Source organism: Larimichthys crocea, chromosome III (assembly GCF_000972845.2).
Source record: "Larimichthys crocea isolate SSNF chromosome III, L_crocea_2.0, whole genome shotgun sequence".
Taxonomy (NCBI): Eukaryota; Metazoa; Chordata; class Actinopteri; family Sciaenidae; genus Larimichthys; species Larimichthys crocea.
Window position 1 is genome coordinate 12,698,178 of NC_040013.1, and position 20,289 is coordinate 12,718,466.

Here is a 20,289-nt window from a genome sequence, read left to right on the forward strand (position 1 = left end):
ATGCTCCCATGCAAAGTCTGTCTGGCTTCTCCAAAACTGTTGGCAACCAGAGTTACGGAAGGAAGTGAAATCCTGACCTGAGAGCACAATTAAGGTATAAAACAGCCTTTGATGAATGGCTCTGAGTCACACATCAAAACACATGAAGAACACATTTGCACGGGTCAGCTTAAAATGTTACACAATACATTATTTTTCAGATGGATCTTGATTTTTAGCGTTGTCGTGGGGGCGCGAAGGAAAACAACCTGCAGCTCAAATGGATTTGATTTAATACAATCATAACAAAATCTGATTTCTCGACCTTTCGAAGCAAATCTCTCCTTAAAAGCACCTGATTTTTTTTTGGAAAATCAAGGCAAATTCTTCGTTTCAACAAAGCTGCCATAATTATGACCTTTGTGAAACAGTTTTTCTTTTGCTAAAAGGTGCATAGGAAATACAAACTCTCCACCTCAATTGGATAAACGCTCATATATTCGGTTTAACAAACTGTGTGTCCTTCAGTGGTAAGAGAGCTGGCTCTTGCCAAAGTACTCATGTTGGACTGAGGGAGAGATATCACACTTCAAGGCTCTCCTGCTTCTAATCTTCAGTGCCAAAACGCCAATCAAAGGGCAGAAGCAGATGTAGAGCTTTGCGATGATGGTGCTTGGCTACAGAGATCACGTGCCATGATAAAGGGTAACCACAGATGAAGAGAAACAGACCAGACCAGTCATTCCCAACCTGGTGGTCTGGACTCCTCAAGGGGGTCCTATGATAAGCAGCCCACTCTGAATGCCCTCCAGAAGAGACTGAAATATATTATCCACATATTATATGTATATGATATTGTGTCTTCCCTCTCTCTCTATTCACTTCACTCTTCAGTGTTAGAATTTGAGATAACTGTAAACACTTTTGATGTGGTCGGATAACGAGTTGTACGAACCAATTATTTTATATATATGATATCATTTCATATTGTTATTATATTTCACTCTAAGCCACAAATGTGAACTGCTCGCTAACGAGGAAAAGTCACCAAAGTCATTAGGTTTCTTCCTTTGGTGACCATGAATATCTGTACCAAATGTAATTAATTGAATCCATCCAGTGGTTGGACCTGACTTCAAAGTGGTGGGCAGACAGACTGACATCACTGTCACACACAACTAGCACTGCAAACAAAACATTCCTTACACCAAATTATCATATGTTTTTTTCGGACTTTTCTCAAAATTCTTCTTTTTCAAATAAATCTTCAGATCTTCAGAATTTTTTTTAAAAATGAAAACAGCTTGAAAAGAAAAACATCCACACTAAGGCCATAATCTGTGTCTTTGCTTGATTTTAAGGTGTTACCACGTAAAAGATCTGGGTTGAAGTGAAGGAAAATCCTAATTTGTGCCCACCATGGGGCCTCAACTGTACCTTCATAACAAGGGATGAGCGGTTTCGTCCTGCCCTGAAGGGTGGGAGGAATGATGGAGCAGTATCCATGTGGAAGGATGTGCTCTGAGTCGTAGTAGACATTTTTCCAGCGGTGGGCACAAGCCTGCAACAGAAGGGGACACATGTTCATCCTCCTGTAAACATAAACACTTCAGGCAGGCGTTCCACGACTACGTCAATAACTTATACCCTTCCTCGCTGGACTGGAGTCAGTGTGTCTCTGTGGCTGTCAAATGATCGTCGATGAGAAGGGGGAATTAAAGCCTATCCATAACCCTGACCATAACAGCCATGGTCTGTGGTGTGAATATCTCAGTCACAGCTTGAGAACTGTGTTTTCTAAGCGGCAGTTAATGTTCAGCAAGAAAATCTTCACAGTGTATTATGTGTTTTAAAAGTTTTAATTCCAATACAGCTCCTCCAGGCTTTACAGGCAGCTGGAAAAGTCAAAAGTTCAGACAGAGGGGGAAAAAAAAGTGGATCAAAAGACAAAGAACAAACTCCTATTTTATTATGCTGCTGAAACAGGGGGTACATTTCTAAAACTGACAGTGAGTAATTCTCAAAACAATATTTTGCTGCTGTGTTGTACAAAATAAAACATTCCATGGATCGGTAAGCAAACAGGATAATATAGACTTGATTTCAAACTTTGCACAAATCAATGTGTAAGTATGGTAATAATTTAGTACCCTGGGGGGGGATGGTGGTGGAGCTCCTGTAGCTCTGGGGACAGATCTGGACGCCTCTGTGAGGACAAAGTTCATTTCATTTCCCCTTACACTGTTTAACTCCTCTAGTCCCCCTCCCACACACACGCACACACACAGAGCCAATCCAAATGAATATAAGAGCCCGGCAGATTGTGGGCGCACACACAGAGCATCAGATGACTGTCTGGAAGCAAGATCCTATGTTGGGAAACACTTGTGTTTCAAAGGACAGCTTGGCCAACACAAGTAGTAATACCAGCATAAACTCTTTCTCTCTTGAAGTGGAGGCAGACTTTTTTGAAAAAAACATCAATCAGCTGACATAAACACAGCAGAACGAGCTCTTTCAGCAGCTGACGAGTTCTGTTGAAGCAGCAAAAGAGGCTTTTATGGTTACAAGTATGAAGACTGTGCTGTTGTCCTGTTTCTGTTCGGTTAAAGGGCCCACTAGTCACAAACAAGGCCTTCACTGAAAGCACAGATGAAATCACCACAACACACATCTGCCAAGCAGCCGTTTTCCTCCTGTTGCACGGAAATGTGAGTCCTTTCAGATGAGATAAAAAAAAACAAAAAAAACATCAACTCTTTGGAGAGGCAAGCAACACGTGGCTCTGGAAAGTCACCACCTTTCTTTTATCATAACTCTCTCTGAACAGCCAAAGATTCTGCAGCTAAAGGCTCTGTGCTCAAATTCCCAAGACTGACAACTCCAAGAAGTCCTCAAATTTTGACCGCTGACTGACTGACGAGTTAAGCCAAGAGTAATGGCTTGAAAATCATGCCAATGCATTCCACTGGAGTATTGAAAAGTGCACCAAAGGCAAACATATTAAAAGGGAAAAGAGGTGTAACAGGCCAAACAGTTATCTGGACTCCTGGAGAGGAAGGAATTCTTGTGGAGGTCAATAAGCAACAGGTATCCAAGTACATTAACACCTGTGATGAGTGTTCCAAGAGTTGTCCAGTCCACCAGTGGCCTGCAGACTGTCCTGGATGGCCACTAGTTCCCTCACTACCCACTGCACAGGAGACACAGGGGTTAACGTTTAATGAAAGGCTGCCCTTGGACGGGACCACCGCAGAGGGGTTGAAGCCTAAACAAACTTTGCCAGCTGCCCTATGATCTCTGTGCAAATACTCAGCCAGACACCTCTGGGATTAACACCATTAGATAGTCTATTTCTCTAAAACCCTCTCTCAATTTTTATAAACAATAATCTACTCTTGACAAACCCTGTTCCACTGACTCGTCCAGCTCCAAACACGAGGTAAATGTTTCACAGTGTTATGTAACCGCACAGCAGTTTCCAAGTCTGTCTAACATTAGTTGTTACTCCAGCTTTGCATATGCAAAAAAAGAGGCATCATTTAAGTTCAGTTTTGTATGCATGTAACACAGAATGGAGGAAAAAGGCTTGTTGCTAAAGGAGGCTTGTAATGTTGAGACCAGCTGTGGTTTAACAGTGTGGTTCATGGTAAGCTGTTTGTAACAGTGATGTCGGTATAATCAGGTCTGTTTTTACGAGTGTACATGGTTTACATTAAACAATTTAGTGAAGTGACTGCGGCGTTTTGTCCCTGAACTCACCAGTATTTGGCCATTGGCTCTGTCCTGGCGGGCCAGGCTGACCCCCATCCACTCATCATCCCTGTCTCCCTGGCAAGTCTTCCCACACGACTCTCTCTGCTTGTTTCCTGAAAGACAATGAGAGCAGTTTGTAGATGTTGAGTCATCAGGATGCAGGATGTCTTGGCGCAAGTAACTTGTTACTTGTCAGCCGCTGTCAGCTTTTTCAGTCCTGGGTTTTATTCTATATATCTGCTGAATGTGCAAGTGTTTTTTAGTTGACAGTGTGAAATTCTGTTGATCAAAACAATCAATTGAAATGTAATATATGAAATATTTCACAACATCCCTTCTGATACTGTGCAGCTGTTAAAGTCACATCTACTGTGATATTTCCAGTAGTATAACAAAAACACTGTACTTTTGAGACTGAGCAACATTGATATTTGTTGTTAAATCTAATAACAGCATATTTGCTTATATTCCATTTTTACATTCCCTTTAGGGTTATTATTTGTTTATATATTATTTGTTAATATATAATTATTTCCTAAATCAACTGATTAATTGTTTGGTCAATAAAACAACATAAAACAATGAAAAATATCCAACACAATTTCCCAGAGCCCAAGGAACTGTCATCAAATGCCAAAAGTCCACATGTGAATATAAAAATGGATCATACACTGCTTTGCAATGCTATTAACATCACTGACTGTGAACCCTGGATCAGTGTCAGATCATAAATCAAAATGATTAAGACCATATATCCACTAAAAGGAAAACGAACATTATGCTACATAATTAGAGGAAAGCCAATAAAAAGATCTGTAGCACTTTGACATTTCTGTTTTCAAGAGTCCAAATTTCCCTCAGTCCCCCTCCATCCCTGAGTTTTATTCTCTTTCTCCCTGAAGACAATTGATTCAGCACAATGGCATGTAGCTGTGAGCGTTTCTCTGTGTCAGTGTGTTGTAGACTCCCGGAGGTCCGTCAGAGTCCAGCTCGTCTGGTTCTGAGCACCGAGCAGGACTCACTGTCATGATGTATGTGTTCTTTTGGTGTGACACATTGACTGAGCACGGGGGTTTAATATTAAAGCCATGCCTGAACCCCCGGCTTTCTTGACCACAAGAACAGAGTTGGGGGTTGGGGTTTGGTTGAGGGGGGGTGGTGGTGGTGGTGGTGGTGGTGGTGGTGAAGCTCAACTTTTTTGGCTCATGTGCTTGGAAAATATTAGCAGGAGCATAAATCATATTTATCAAAATATTTATGGACCTCTGCACACAGAACCCCCTTTTTTTTCTTTTGCATGTCTCCTTACAGCAGGTTCAGGGCTAAAAGAACAACTGTAGTACTGTTAAGAGAAGTATAAGGCTACATTATTCTGATAAAACAAAACAGATGCTTGGGGGAGTTTATGCAAAGAGTGGACAAGAAAAAGCTGCAAGAAAGCCCACTGTGTATGTCTGTACATGTGTGCATGTGTGTGTGTGTGTGTGTGTGTGAGTGTAGCATCAGATAGGGGAACTTTTCTGCACTGTTCAGGTTGTGCATGTGTGGGTGAATGTTTTGCCCTGGGGTTGCAGTGTATATGTCATTATGTGCTGTGCAGGCTGTGGTGACTGACCTCTTCCCAGATCCATCTCTGTGCAGCGGCGCCCTGGGTTGCTGTGAACTCGACACTTATATACAGCTCCGGGAGAGTGTATAGAGCTACTGTAGGTAGAGTTTGCCCTCGGAGCCCCAACTATTACCCTGCAGACATGTGGAGAGGGGAAGATGACGTGTGTTCAGTGACACTATCTTGCACTAATTTGCATCACTGAAATCTATAAATCAAATCAAATTGCCAGCAGTTAAAAAGTTACAGCACGATCAGAAATGGCCCTGCAGGAGCAATAATAAATATAATAACAATGAGTTATCCATTATTGGTTTGCATTTATCGGGTGTGGGTGCAGCCTGAACTCTAGAGCATTTACTTCAAAAGTAAAAAATTCATTGCATCATTGACAGCATTTCCAAAAATCTTAACAAGACTGGACTCACCAGCGTGTGTTGTCATGATAATGCTCCAGCACAGAATAGCCAAAAAAACTAGAATTGGGTCCGCGGAACACCAGAGGATGTTCTAAGTCTATATTGTAAGAATAAGCTACTGAAATAGAGAGATAGACATAAAAAACATTTTGTAATCCGGGTTTTTGTCTCGGAAGAGGAGCCATCCCTTTGCGCATCATGCGTAAAAACGCAGTAAAAGTGTCCAAAAAAGAAGAAGAGGAAGAAAACTGTCTTCAGTGGTCAAAGTGTTAGAAAAAAAACTATCTTTCACTTATTTCTTCCTGCTCTCTTGCAGCATGTAGGTTGTGATGGCATAAGGAAAGGCTCGGGGAGGAAAGTTAACGGTCCGGTAAATAACGGTGCGTCAGCTTCTCTCCATTCTGTGTCAATCTGAGAAAGTTGTTGCTCGCAGGCTCCCTGTCGTGGAGTGATAAATGCGGTCAGCTGTGTCGAGTTAACAAAGAGGTAGCAGGGATAAGAGCGGAAATGGGAGATGGTTTCACTCAAAGTAAAAGCATCGCTGTCGGTGGAGCTGCTGTTACGAGCCTTGAAGGTTTTTAATGTGAAAGGTGAAACCCGGGGGAGTGTGTGCTTTTCATTCTGGGTGTATTGACACGGGGAACGCAGTCATGGAGAGACGTGAATGGTTTTGAGGCGCAAAAGCATCACATTTCACCCGTGGGCTTCAGGGGCTCTATCACCTAAACTGAGAGATGTGTGCGCACTGCTGCCATCTAACGTTTTCCACTCACAATGAACTCAGTAACATCTTCATTTCAAAGCATTTATTATTTTTATAGCACTTTAAAGATTTATCCTCATCCAGATCTGAGTTTAAATCAGGGATTTTTTCAACACAGTTAGACAATAAACCATACTAAAGATTTCAAAGCTTATATTGCTACATTTTTCAAAATGAAAACCAACTCTAGACACTCCTCTGATGGGGTTTCCCTCTCTGTCCCCTAAAAACAAAGAAATGGTGTTCCAGTTGTGACCAGTCAACCAAGAACTGATTGAAATGGCCCTGTTTAATCTAAAAAGGCAAAGATTAAAGGAGACTGAAAAAGAAGAACATTGTGCTGCAGCAGAAATCTGTTTTTTCTGCTCAACCCATCCCTCACTTTTATCCTGTGACATCTTGATTTGAAAACACTTCATCACAGTATAATAACATGTCCATAATATCCCTTCATTGTCATATATATTGCTCAGGGAAACTATATATACATATATATATTCATTCGTAATTCATAATTATTCGTACAATCATTTGTAATCCATACAATAATGGATACAATTCAGTGTACATACTAACAATCTGACCTATATATGCAGATGTTTGTTGTCAAGCTCTTGTCTGTATACAACAGGCTAGTTATTATATGTTTAGGTTTGTTTGCATTTTACTTTCTTTAGCTGCATGACTGTATTCATATCCTCTTGTACAGTAAATGTTTTCTCTGCTGTGTGTTTCATTGTTTTTATTTTGTGATATTGCAACCAGTTGGGCAGCCAATCATTGGCCCAGCAGACTACTTATATTTGCATATTCATATATTCAGAGTATTTTCACAACTTCAGATATTTCTGATGGAGTTTTTGTGTTAAAAATGTGCTTACTGCACTGAATATGTCTGCATTTCTATCCTCCTACATCGAGAATGACAAGAGAACCGGAGTCAGATTCTTTGTTTTTCTGACTCATCTCATCAACATTAAGCTGCATTTATTTCTTTGTGGAGGAAATAAATAAAGGTCAAAGAAGGGTTAACCTTGCTGAAGTATGTGACCCACGGCCAACAGGATCTTCAAATCCAGATTTGTTGGGATGTCTGCATTCCAGTTGTGTCTTTTTCAACAGGATGTTATCATACTTCATCCCCAGTTAGACAGTCTAAACAATGTAACACCGGTTACTGAGATAAGATATTGGACTTAACACGTAAGGTACTGTATGATAAAAGGATAAAAGGAGTGACAAAGGGTGTTCTGTAAATAAGATTTAATCTGTTAGTCTGAAAATGTATAGCAAGTCATATAGTGCCCTCTATAGTACAGTTTTAATTATCATAGTACAATTTACAGTTTGTGTTTTTGTGTTTCTATGTCAGTGTCAAAATATAAAGCATAGAAAAGCTGTGTTAAACAATGTCCAGAGGCCAGTATATCTTAATGTGGTGCGAGTGCACAGTTAAAGGGTCGTTTACAGTTTTACAGAGGAAGTGATTCAGACAACACGACACAGAAACCTATAAATCAACTGACCTGTCAGCATCAATATGTGATAATGACTTAATTTATTGCACAAGCCAATCTGTATAAACACAGTCTAAAATAAAATGGAAAGAATTTAACTTAACCTAAAACACATAAATTAACAAACTTAATTTCAGAGTAAAACTGGATTCATGGAAGATTTGTGTTTCTGGCATGTTCTCTAATTCCCTCATACCTTTAGATATATTCACACATACTGCACCATACACACACACACACACACACACACACACACACACACACTAAAATGACAAGAAATGCAGAGAGAAGGGCTTGATCAAATCCATGGCAGTCTTCCCCTTCAGCAGCAGTAGCAGCAGATTTTCATTCAGAAGTTCACAAATCATTTCGACACTCATCGTAACCAAGGCTGTGGGGGGGAAAAAAACAACACACACACATGAAATTAATCAAATTAATTATAAAATTATGAATGAATAAATGCAGTCATATGTTTTTCGAAGGTTTCCTTAGCGGGTTAAACTGATGCTTACGGTCGTTTTAGAGTCTTCTTTGTCCAAAACCTTTTGAGCTTGGTCTGGAGGAAACTTGAGCATGGAGGTAATCACTTTGGCCATCGTCTGTGGATGAGGAGAGAACAATTAATTTAAGAAGAATCTTGACAACCAGCATTTAAAAAAAGAAACCCAGAATTAAATCTTCAACATACATGAATACATAAATGTTTCATCGATGTGGCTAGGACATTTTTCAATATCCCCTTCACAAACTCCAGATACACTAACCCCCTACTGCTGACACCATAATCTGAGAAACTCAAAAAAAGCCAACAAGAACCCCCTCCACAAAAAAAAAATCTACTCCAGGCCTATCTGCCAGAGTGCATGCATTTCCCCATAAACACACGCGATAATCAGAAACAGAGCTGCTGTGTAGGAAACCTAACCGCTCAACTAACACTAAACAAGGCCATCATGTCTTTAAGTGGCAAATCTACGTCATGCAAGATGTATGTTCTAGCAGGCAGCCTGGAGGACATCCTCCACACACGGGAGGTCTTCCATGATGCCATAAAGACTGTTTGCTGAGGAACTGGGAAAATCCCGCTGACTTAAGGACCATGTCAACAGCACTGTTAATTAGGGAGATCACTCTTAATTTCACCCAAGAACACTGGACACAACATGACTTTTATATGGCGTCCTAAATGCTCTCATGTTTTGTGTGGCAGATGGAGGTCAGAGGGTACGTACAAAAACTGGGTGACATTTTTAGATATTAGGATTTATTTGGATAGTCAGGCTTTCCAGAAGTAAAACCATTTTCTGATATTTACCACTGTGGTTAAGGTTTGGTTGAGGCACAAAAAATGTTCACAAATTGTCACATATACTCAACGTGTCAGTCTATTTTCATGGTAGAACAACCAGTACAGACAGCGCTCTGACCGTTTCATATCTTGGTATATTCCACAGGTGGGAGGAAAGGTGCAAACAAATGAGGATTATTCAAATGAGGCAGCACAGAGTCAGTTGTTACTTCTGTTGTTTTAGTTACAGGATGAATAGACATTTCAGAACCACGTCTGTTTCTGGTCTAACATCACTAAATATATCCAGCAAACATGCAAAATTAACAGAATAATATATAAAATGTAAATAAATCATTTTAACTAAATGCAAAAATTAATAATGTTTAATGTGTTTAAATGGAAAGTCAGTAAAACCGCCTGTATTTATCTCTTAATTAACATAAATTATTCTTACGGTATGTGTTGTTAATCTGCTGCAGAATATGTGCCGTGTGTTCTACAGTGCATCACGCCGCTCGATAGAGTGTGTCTTCATTTGTGGAGCCGTCACCGTCAGGCTTTACTGCGATTAGCCCTACTCAACATTTATTTTTTACCATGCTCTCTTATCTATAGTCACCTTCACCCAGACCTTTTGCATTTTGCTGCACATACATGAAGCAGCACCATGTAGCATTTTGGTGCAGCCAACACCTACTGCAATAGAGCCCATTACTTCCATTGTTGTTCCTGATGTTTTTTAACAGTCACCCGACAGAAAATTGGAAGTAAAGAAAACTAGAAAATGCCATCACATAAAATGCAATGTTTCTGTGTATAATAATGCAAGAAAAAAATAAAAGCATACTTTTGTTTCCCGTCCCATCATGTATTCAAACAGCACCTTCCTCAGGTACTCCATCTCAGTGGCTTCTGAGAGGGCGTCAGTGCTGTTGAATCCAGGATCTGTGAAATCAAACAGAAACATTTAATGAACCGAGATCTGGTCAGTCAAACTCAAACAACATTTCAATGTGCACTGTGCTATATGTGAATGCTGTAAATGAATTGTGGTATGTGGGACTATGTGGTAACTACTCTGTGCTGCCATTTTGGCCACATCTTCAGAGGCGTTACCACAAATTTGGTTTGTTTATTTCTTGTGTCTTGTTGTCAGCTTCATGTTTGTGTTAGCAACCATGTATATAGCCACTTTCTACACAGGTATGGGTTTAAATTAAGCGTCAACTTGAAGTACAGGAAAGAATGGTGAGGCTCAGCATGAGCATGTTAATACAAAGAATGAGTCAAAGAACTAATGTTTTAATTCTCCGCCCAAAGCTATAACACCATTATCCCTTCTAAACACTATGAATGGGAAACTGTGCTGCAGCATGGATAGGGCTGGTAACACTTAGACTATCGCTTCTACCGCTGAAACATCCCTGTTAATATGGAAAGACACCCACTCGCTCTTTGCCTATCTGGAATAAACATTCAGGCGGACACTAAACGTCCAAATGCATGTGCCACGAGAGACCATGTGATTAGAGGACAGGAAAAGGTGACAGAGACGTGCAAACATCTCTTTGATCTCTTACTGGTTCACCAATAAATCCCACAGCCTTTGTCCTGCTGACCCCAGCTTGCCCCAGCTTGTCCCAGCTGAGCCAGCGAGCAACATGAAACCAGATATGAACAGCTCTTCTACCTGAATCCACAGATGTAAATGATTTAAGTAGGATTCAACAGATTCATAATGAGCAGAAGAATGTACAGGACAACGATACACGCAGGACAAAGTAGGTACTTGGTTGGATATAGTATGCGTATTGAAAGTAGAGGGTTTGAGAAATCTGTGTGCTGCAGGGTCCACAATCTGCAAAACCCATTAAGTCCGAGGATGGCTTCTTCACCGCCCCCCTTCTGACAGCAGATTCTCTTTATTACACCAGCAGGGAAGGTCTGAGTGGAGGGTAAAATTCACTCACTCAATTCCCCCATTGCTTTAAAGACTCTCTCACACACACACACATCATGTTTAGTTTATGATATACTTGAGGATACCGCGTTGACTTACAGTGGGTACCTAGAGGCTTACCCTAACCTTAACCACGACAGTTATATATCTAACCTTAACCCTTACCCTAACCTCAACCAGATTGTATTGTAACCGCAGCCATGAGCTTATCGAGCCTAAAATCATGTTTAGTAGGCCAAAATGTCTTCAAAAACATAGTTAAAACGGACCACACACTATCCAGGATCTGCATCTCTCGCCCCGTCTGATCCAGGAAGAGATGTGGAGGCTGGCAGATTACGAGTCGCGTGTCAAAACTCAGAGATCCTACATAGCGGCTCGGCTCCTTGTATGGTTAACTATAAAATTCAGTTTAGCACAATATGTTACACGTTAAGAATCTCTTTTACAATGTACAAGTTAGCTGTAAGCCTGTCTTATAGGTGTATGTAGTTTAAGTTGAAGTTTCCCATGAGATTGCACATGTTCAAGCATTTTGCATGGTATCTTGGTTTTTTGAGCTGATCTACAAGGAAATTGGCTCAAGGAGCAGAACTAAGTGATTCATGGTGTTAACATTACCTTTGAATGTGCTCCCGAGATGAGTTACGACAGTGGTTCGGTGGAAACATTTAATCTTGTCCTCAAGCGAGTGGATCTACCGTGGAGAAACACACAAGCATGCACAGATTAATTTTTATAGAAGAGGCTATTTAACCCCAATGGGTTAATTCTATGCATTAGCCTAATTGTTGCACGGGACACATGCGCAGTATTTTGTTGATCATCGTTGGGGGAGGTTTGTGAGGATGACGATGTGTGTGAGAAAAACTGTGGGAGGCGTTGCTCTGATTGTTTATAGGGTTAAACCAAATGTAAACAGATGTGTTGTGTAATTAAGTTGATGCAGCAGGAGAGCAGTAGCTCCTCTTGCTGGAGGCCACAGAATCCTGGGAACACACTGCATGGGATTTACTTTTCACTTGTCCCCAGCAAAGAGTAGAAGAGCACACACACACACACACACACACACAGCCCCGACACTCACTCTCTCAACAAAGCCCTGCTCCTTCAGCCGAGCCTCGCTCAGCAGAGTCGTCTTCTCCGCTAGCTGAGCCTGTAGCAGAGAAAGACAGAACGTTATGAACAGAACAGTGTGTGCCGATCCATGCATGATGCTTGTTTTCTTGATCAAACAATTATAATACAGCAGTGATGGGTTTTAATGATATGGATCCTAGAAACAGAGAAACCAGTGAGACTGGAACCAGCAAACATACCTGTAGTTCTTCTGCGCTCATCTGTGCCAAAATAAATGAGAAAACAGGAAAGATACTGCATGTTAGAGTAGAATTCAAAATACACATTTCATGAGTAATAGCATAATAATTAAAAGGTCCAGTGTGTAAGATTCAGGTGTATCTACTGGAAGGAATGGAATATAAGTATGTTTTCATTCATTTACAATCACATGAAAATAAGCTGAGCCCTTTATATCTACAGGGAGAGTGGGTCTTCCCCTAAAAAATGAAAAAAGTATTTATTTATTGTTTGTGTATCAGTGAGCCATATTATTGCACTGGGTGACGTGCTGTTCCTTCACCATGGCGAACATGAGCCGTCCCACATATGCAATACTGAAGCACCATGCGTGTATTAATCCACTGCTGAAAACAGTTTGAGTAATGTTTTCCAAAAGTGCCCAGATGTTTTGGAAAAAATTATTATTTTTTAAATTAAACTATTGTTGTAAACTGTAAACATCCAGGTGGAAGAAGAATGCACTGAGAGGTGAGCCAACACGCTGTTGTTTTTTTTATTTTACTTTGCCTGCACAGACTAGACCAGATTGGTTTAGAGTGTTGGTCTCCTGTCTCTGTGGAGAGACACACTGACCCACTGTCGAAATGAAGAATGGTTTGTGAGGCCCGTAGTAAGGAAAGGCCTCCCTGAGCATAAACCCATACAATCCACCCATAAAATTATTACCTCACCAGGGAAAAATGCAGCAGAGAGCAGTGTAATTCTTTGTGTTTGTGTGCATCTGGACACTGTGTAAAAGTAGAAGAATCAGCGCAGGGGTCTCATGGCACCTGAACACCTGGGTCAAACGCCTCTCTAGAGTACTTTTGTCCTATCTGGCCCCTTTCCAGCTTTCACGTATTGCATGCAAGTATCGCTGTAGCATAAATCTAAGGCCTCGAATCACCTCATATGATAATAATTGAGAACAGGGATTGAGGCTGGCTGCTGCCTCACAATCTCTGTTTCCCGAGGAGAACATTCCTGAGCGATTCAAACGAGCTTCACAGGATCCGGCTCGCTTTGGAGAGTAGCCACACGACTGGAGCGAGAGACTGATCAGAGCAAAGTATGTAAGCAAATTGTCCCAGAGCGTTTAGACGGAATCCTTCAATTACGCAGAAAGACAAAGGAAAAGACAACCGTAGACTGCGAAGTCTGTTAACCTGGGTCTGAACTTTCAGAATATAAAGTATTCGGAGACTCAAAAATGCATCTGGATTAGGATGTCATTCAAAACTAGTAATGCTTCCATCAGACTGCAGTTTTTTCCCAGAGCAGCAGGAGAGGGAGCTGAAAAGAGGTGATTTCATGCAGCCATCATGAAGTGACTTATGATTTCTGAACCTCCAGTCTGGTATACACTGGGCTTTTAATAGCTGCAAGTATAAATTTCTACATCTGTGTTAGCGGAAAAATGTCCCTAATACATCAAGCAGTTGTGACATTGCTCGCAGATGTTTGATGACCTGTTGAATATGGGTCAGAGATGATTGTACCTCAGAAGTGCCTTGGCTCCTTCCTTTCAACTCCTCCAATTCTTTTTGGACCTGCCACACTCTGCCTCCCATCTCCTCCTCCCGACTCTGAAAAAAACAAAAAAAAAAAACATAACAGCTGAGTCATCATTATGTTTCATCTGAGCATCATGACTCAAGTATGTTGGTCAAATCAGGGTGAAGGCCCTGTCTCATTTCAGACCTCCTGCCTTTAATTATGAGTGGAGACAGGAAAGGAGAGAATCCTGTACCAGTCGATGACTCTTAAAGAGTCATCTGACTGAGATCCAAAATCATTCATCAGTAGTTCATCGATGATTAGGTCAAGGTTTTTAGCGATTTCAGAGTGGTTGCGGGAGGGTATGTGGAAACATTGGGGAGTTGTAGAATTAATGATTAGATTAAGAAAAATAAATCCACCCATACAATGTTGAGTGTGTAAAAAGTAGTGGGCAGAAAAGCAGAAATGGTTGGAAAAATAATGGATAATAGATAAATTGAAATAGCTAAAAACAAAAAAGATCCGTAACCAGTTAAAATAGTTAGCTAGCTTAAAGTAATGAACTGCTGAAGTAGCTAAAAATAGCAGATAACAGTTGAAATAGCTTCAAGGGATTTCAACGGAAACGGCTAGACGAAGTCAACAAACAGTTAAAATAGTTGGCTCACACCTTCAGCATGTACACTGCCTCTCTTTTAACCTAACCTACACCAAATTTCCATTTCCCAGCTGGCGATCAATAAGGATTTCATCTTATCTTAAAGTAATGTAAAGAACTGCTGAGATGGGTATTGGAAAAAGGCTGATACAGTTATCTATCACTGTATGTTAATGGATTAAAAAGTTAAAGATGGATAAATTATTCAAATAGTTAGCTATAAGTTGAAAACATCCACCTTACAGCTCACGTCTCAAGCGGGATAGTACAAAGTACAGTTCAGTATGAAAATATTTATTGTAACATCCACTAAAATAACCACTTTTATATCACTTATAGTTTATTATGCATATAATATACTGAATTTTAGTGAACACGTTTATAAAACGATGCTTGGTATCAATACAGGGTTGCTTGTGTTCATCTGACGGGGCTGGGGGCATGTCTGGACTGCTTCAGACTACGGGAAGAGTTCACCTATAAATGGTGGGTGGGGTTAATATTCTTTCCATGGTAAACATGTAAAAATGTAAAATGAGGTCTAACTTTAGGGAAAATATTTTTAAGCTCCATGTTTTTACAGTACCTGTATAACCTGTTCATATTTCTGAACTGTTCTGTGCAAATCATCCTCCTTCTGGGCAATCAGCTTCCTCAGCTGACTGGCTTCTTCTCGATGGCTACTGATGAGTTCTTCTTCTACACTCAGGGCCTTGGCTGTGTCGATGAAAGGGAAAGACGCCAGAGTTAGCACATTAAAAGAAAGAAAAAAAAAAATCTAAATTCATATTCCAAACCGCTCAGTCACATCCCATCTGGAATGTAACACGATTTAACCATAGAGGAAATGAGGAAACATGGCAATTCAGACACAGTTTCCAAACGCAATGATCCCTTAATTTTGTTCCACCCAGTGTGAGATAAAAAAAAAAACACATAACATTTCCATGTAGTTACTCCACCCCGCTGTTGTACATGACAGTCAGAGCGAATTTATTTTGATTTTCCACTTTAAGACGATTGTTTGGGTGCCTAAAACTTAAAGTAGGCTGCTGCGAGTTCACCACAAAAAGAAAAAGGCATTTCAATCCCTCATTTCCCGTGCATTGCAACACGGCTGTAAATCTTGTCAGCTTAACTTGATGAATGGTGATAAATTATTTTCTTCTGCCTCACCAATGGTTTCCTTCACTGATGAATCAAGCTCCGTCTCTTTCAAAGCCATTTGTGTGTTGAACTCCCTCATTAACTGCTTGATGGTAGAATTGTGCTTCATTTCGGCATCTTCCAACTCCAACCTATTAGAACAAATAGTAAAAAATGTTTTTATTAAATTAGTATGGAAGATATTCATTGCAACCTCTCATTATTATCAACTTGATATCATAAACTTACTTTAGCTTTTTCTCATTCTCCTCTAACAACTCTTTCTTTATGTACTCTAGGTCCTGTTCATGCTCCTTCCTTAGTAATCGGATGTCTTTCTGCAGCCTGGTGAAGTCCTTTTGGAGTTTCTCTTTCTCGTTCTTCATCTGACTCAGACTGTTCTTGAGAGACTCGTGAGAATCGCCGTCCAGTTCTTCCATCTGAGAGTGGTTTTCCATCGCGCTCTTGGTTTGCTGTACGCTGCTACATTCCACCATCATCTCGCCCTCAGGTTGTGATAGATTTTGGACCTGCTTAATAGCTCCCTGGTGTTGACCGAGCTGAGCATCCTTTGCGCTTATTTCTTCTTTCAGCCGATTAATTTCTGCAAGAAGGTTTTCGTTCTGCTCTTCTGCTCCTTTTAGCTTTGCTTCGATTTCATGTAGCTTTGATTCAGTTTCTTGGAGCTCCTCTTGTTGCGCTAAATCTCTCTGAAGCGAGGACAGCTTCTCTTCGTACATGTTTTTGAGTTCCTCTAGCGACTTTTCTCTCTCAAGCCTCTCATTACTCAGAATCTCTTCGAGTTGTTTCTCCTGCTCTTCCTTAAGCTTGACAAGAGCTTCCTGGAGTGTTTTTGTTTTCTCTTCTAATGTTTCTGTGTGTTGTTTGCTGGACGTTTCGTTGCTCTTGATCTCCTCCAGGTTGGTCTGAAGAGCCTTGATTGTCTGCTCTTTCTCCTCAAGTTGACAGGTTAGCTGTTTCTTGATCTGACCGATTTTCTGCTCAGCTTTCTTCTTCAGCTCTGACACTTTCCGGGCACTCTCTGCTGATAACCTCTCTTCAGCTGCCTTCAGACTCTCCTCTTTGCTCTTGATAACCTCATCTTTCATCTTTTCAAATTCCTCTCTTTGACTTTCAAGGTTGATTTTACACTTTTGGTTGTCTTCCTCAAGGGAGCGTAGTTTTTCTACCCACTCCTGCTCCAAATTCCCGTTCTGAGCGCACTGCATCTGGGTCTGTTGCAGCTGCTCCACCAACTCTTTCTTTTCATTCTCCCTGATGCTGTGTTGCTGTTTGAGGTCAGCTGTGAGTTGCTCACACTCTTGTGTCTTTAAGGCTAACTGCTCCTGAAGCTCACCGAGTCGACTGATGCAACTCTCGAGCTCTGAGGTAAGTCCACTGACCGTCTGCTCTTTCTCACTCAGAACCTGGTCCATCTCGGACTTGCTGACAGACTGATTGTTAATACTTGCTGTCAGCCGTTGCAGAGCTTCGTTCTTCTCAGAGATTTCTCGCTCCAGCTCCTCAAGCCTGGTCTGTAGAGATGTGATAGTGTTGTCATTTTGAGTGAACTTGGTCTCTGCTTTGTTCTCATACTCAGTCAAACTGTTCCTGAGTGCATCCGCCTGCTCTAAAGCAGACCTCTTCTCCTGCTCTAATCTCTCTATGGTCTCAGCAGCATGTTGGGTCTCCTCTTTATACTGCCGGTTAAGCTGATTTATGGCTTCCTCCTTCTCTTTTATGCTACTTGCAAGCTGATTTTTCAAGTCGCTGATGATGCTTTCCAAGTCACCGATAAGCGACTCGTTTGTTTTCAAACTTTCTGATATGGTTCTGTTTTCTGCACTCAGCTCCTCAATTCTCTGAACTTTCTCACTGATAGACTGAGAATGGTTCTCCTTCTCGTGTGTTAAGGCTTTGACATGCTCAGTATGAGCATTTACCTGAGCGGTCATCTGGTCTAATGAAATGCATAGATTCTTATTCTCCTCCGTCTGCTGTCGGAGATTCTCCTCTAAAGTGCAAATTTGTTCTTCTTTACTCTGGATAGCGGCTTGTAGCTGAATGACATTTTCCTCAAATTTATTCTGCAAGTCCTCGCTTTCCTTACATCTGGAACCTTCCAGTGCTTTACGCTGCATCTCTGTGTCCTCCAGCTTCTCTGACAAGGTCTTTAACTGCTCTCTGCTTTCCTCTTTTGTTATGTTGAGCTGGTCTTGGAGAGAGTTTCTCTCATTCAGCGCCTGGTTGAGATTCCTCTCCACTGACTCCATTTGCTCTTTGAGCAACGCCTCGGCCTGGGACAAACTTTCAAGCTTAACTGCTGCTTCGTTAAGCTCTTCTTGCAGCTTCTGCACAGTGGTCTCTCGAATCGCCAGGTCCTCCTTTAAATCCTTTATCTCACACAACACTTGCTCGTTCTCCTCTTTGCTTTTGCTAAGTTGCTGAGAAATGTCCTCCAGTTCCTGAGCCTTCTCCTGTAGTATGTGCGAGTGTTTCTCTGTTAATTCTTCCTCCTGCTGTCCCATCTTCTCCTGCCAACGATGCTCCAGCTCCTCAATCTCATGCTTGTGGGTGTCATGTAGCTTCTCCAGTTCTTCCTTATGATTAGCCTGCAGTTCCGACATTGCACTGCTGAGGCCTTGGGAACTTTTTTGGGCCATCTCTAAAATTTTCTCTTGAACTTGTTGCTCTTTCTGCTGAAGCTCTTTCTCCTTTTTAGCAAGTTCCTTCTTCATGGTTTCTTCATTCTGCTGGAGCTTTTTCTTAAAGCTCTCGTGCATGTCTTTGGCTTTCTGTTTAAACTTTTCCATTTTTGTTTCCTGTGTTTTCAGCTTAGCTTCCATCTCAGATATAACGTTTTTCATCTTCTTCTCGTGGGCAGCTTTTTCGTCATCCAGCTGTTTCTTGAGGCGTGCTTGTTCCTCCTGCTTAGTGTTCAGTTCTTCAGTATATGACTTCTCCTGCTCTGACAACTCCTTTCTGCTCTGCTGTAATTGCTGCTCTAGTTCTTGAAGTGATTTGTCTTTTTGTTGACAATCATTCTTTGCTTCTTCCAACTGATGCTCCAAATCTGTCAAATCCTTCTTACACTGAACAAGGTCCTCTGAGACTTTACTTAACTGTGCGTTAGATTCTTTTAGGCTCCCATTTTCCATCTGGTACTGTGATACACACTGCTGCAGTTCCTCCAATTCTTTAACCTTGGCATTTAACTCTTGTGATCCCTCTTGTAATGTTTTTTCTCTAAGCATGTGTCCTTCAATTTCCTTTTCCTTTTCCCTCAGAACAATTTTCAACGCGTTAAGTTCCTCCTTCAGAGTCTTCTCTATTCCTCCAAGAGACTGCTCGTGCTCCTGTTTGATATTTGCAAGCTCTACATTGTGCTTTGCCTCCCAAACTTGGATTTTATTCTCATGTTCCTGTTCAGCTAGCCTATGAGCATCTTCAGCTACCACCAACTTCTCCTCCAGAAGCTGCTTACTCTTCAAAGCCTCAGAAAGTTCAGTGGAAATTGCCTCTAGCTCTGTCTGCTTTGCATCCAGTTTCTCTAAAGTTTTCTGGTTCATGTCTTCAACGTGTGCTTGGAACTGCAGTTCTTTATTATGCAGGAGGGTCTCTACTTCAACTCTGTGTTCTTCCTTGAGCTCTTCAAGGGCAGCATTACGCTGCTGGGTTAGGGTGCCCTTGTGCTTTTTCAGCTGCTCCTGGTGCTTCTCCTCTAATGCGGAGATTTGCTCTTTGTGTTTAGCCTTCAGCTCGTCCAGCTGACTGGAAAGTTCATGGGACAGACTTGATCCATCCTGTGAGATTTTCTCCAGAGAGCTCTCCAGCTCCAGTATTCTCTGCACACATACACACATGTAGGTTGTTAGATTATTTTGTGACTACAGTCATTCTCACACAACAAAAGAAACTAACTTAATTTTACATTTTTTTACTGTGCAAGACATTGTGCAATTCAAACAAGTATTATGCTTTGCAGTAAAATTTGGTAAAATATGTACAGGAGTTCAAAGTGGTAACTTTATTTACAATGGGGCTTGTTTCTGTGTATGATTTTATGTTGAAAAAAAAAAGCATTCAGTCAGCTGTAATTAAAGTACAATATTATCTAAATTAAGATATTTTTAAAAAAGCAGTCGTAAAAAGAAACTCACAGTTCTCGCAGCCTCCAGCTCCAACTGGATCTCTTTAACCTTGTTTTCAGCTTCTGTCCTGATAGCCGTCTTCTGTAACTCCACATCCTCCAGAGCCAGAGAAGCCTGCTGTTCCCGCTCCTTACGTAACTGGGCAAAATCTTCTTTGCATTGCTCCTAAATACAAACAAAGCACAAGCAATGTAAA

The 20,289-nt window shown here is 41.1% G+C and overlaps 2 protein-coding genes across 3 annotated transcripts in view; both read right to left on the minus strand.

Annotated features, from left to right (window-relative positions):
- The window catches only part of itga9 (integrin, alpha 9), a 48,766-nt gene extending 42,538 nt beyond the window's left edge, over nt 1-6,228 (minus strand). Inside the window, exons 1-4 of the mRNA XM_010730438.3 lie at nt 5,773-6,228; nt 5,351-5,478; nt 3,742-3,848; nt 1,417-1,540 (exon numbers count right to left, since the gene is read on the minus strand). Of these exons, the coding sequence (XP_010728740.1) occupies nt 1,417-1,540; nt 3,742-3,848; nt 5,351-5,478; nt 5,773-5,963 (550 nt within the window). The 5' untranslated portion in view covers nt 5,964-6,228. The remainder of the gene's footprint in view (nt 1-1,416; nt 1,541-3,741; nt 3,849-5,350; nt 5,479-5,772) is intronic.
- A 1,545-nt stretch (nt 6,229-7,773) lies between these two features.
- golga4 (golgin A4) overlaps nt 7,774-20,289 on the minus strand; it is a 23,396-nt gene continuing 10,880 nt past the window's right edge. For both annotated transcript variants that reach the window (XM_027275751.1, XM_027275745.1), the window contains 11 exons: nt 20,103-20,258; nt 16,192-19,787; nt 15,973-16,094; nt 15,383-15,513; nt 14,138-14,224; nt 12,617-12,637; nt 12,385-12,453; nt 11,919-11,994; nt 10,185-10,282; nt 8,559-8,645; nt 7,774-8,434 (listed from right to left, as the gene is read on the minus strand). In XM_027275751.1, the coding sequence (XP_027131552.1) occupies nt 8,420-8,434; nt 8,559-8,645; nt 10,185-10,282; nt 11,919-11,994; nt 12,385-12,453; nt 12,617-12,637; nt 14,138-14,224; nt 15,383-15,513; nt 15,973-16,094; nt 16,192-19,787; nt 20,103-20,258 (4,458 nt within the window). In that variant the 3' untranslated portion in view covers nt 7,774-8,419. The remainder of the gene's footprint in view (nt 8,435-8,558; nt 8,646-10,184; nt 10,283-11,918; nt 11,995-12,384; nt 12,454-12,616; nt 12,638-14,137; nt 14,225-15,382; nt 15,514-15,972; nt 16,095-16,191; nt 19,788-20,102; nt 20,259-20,289) is intronic.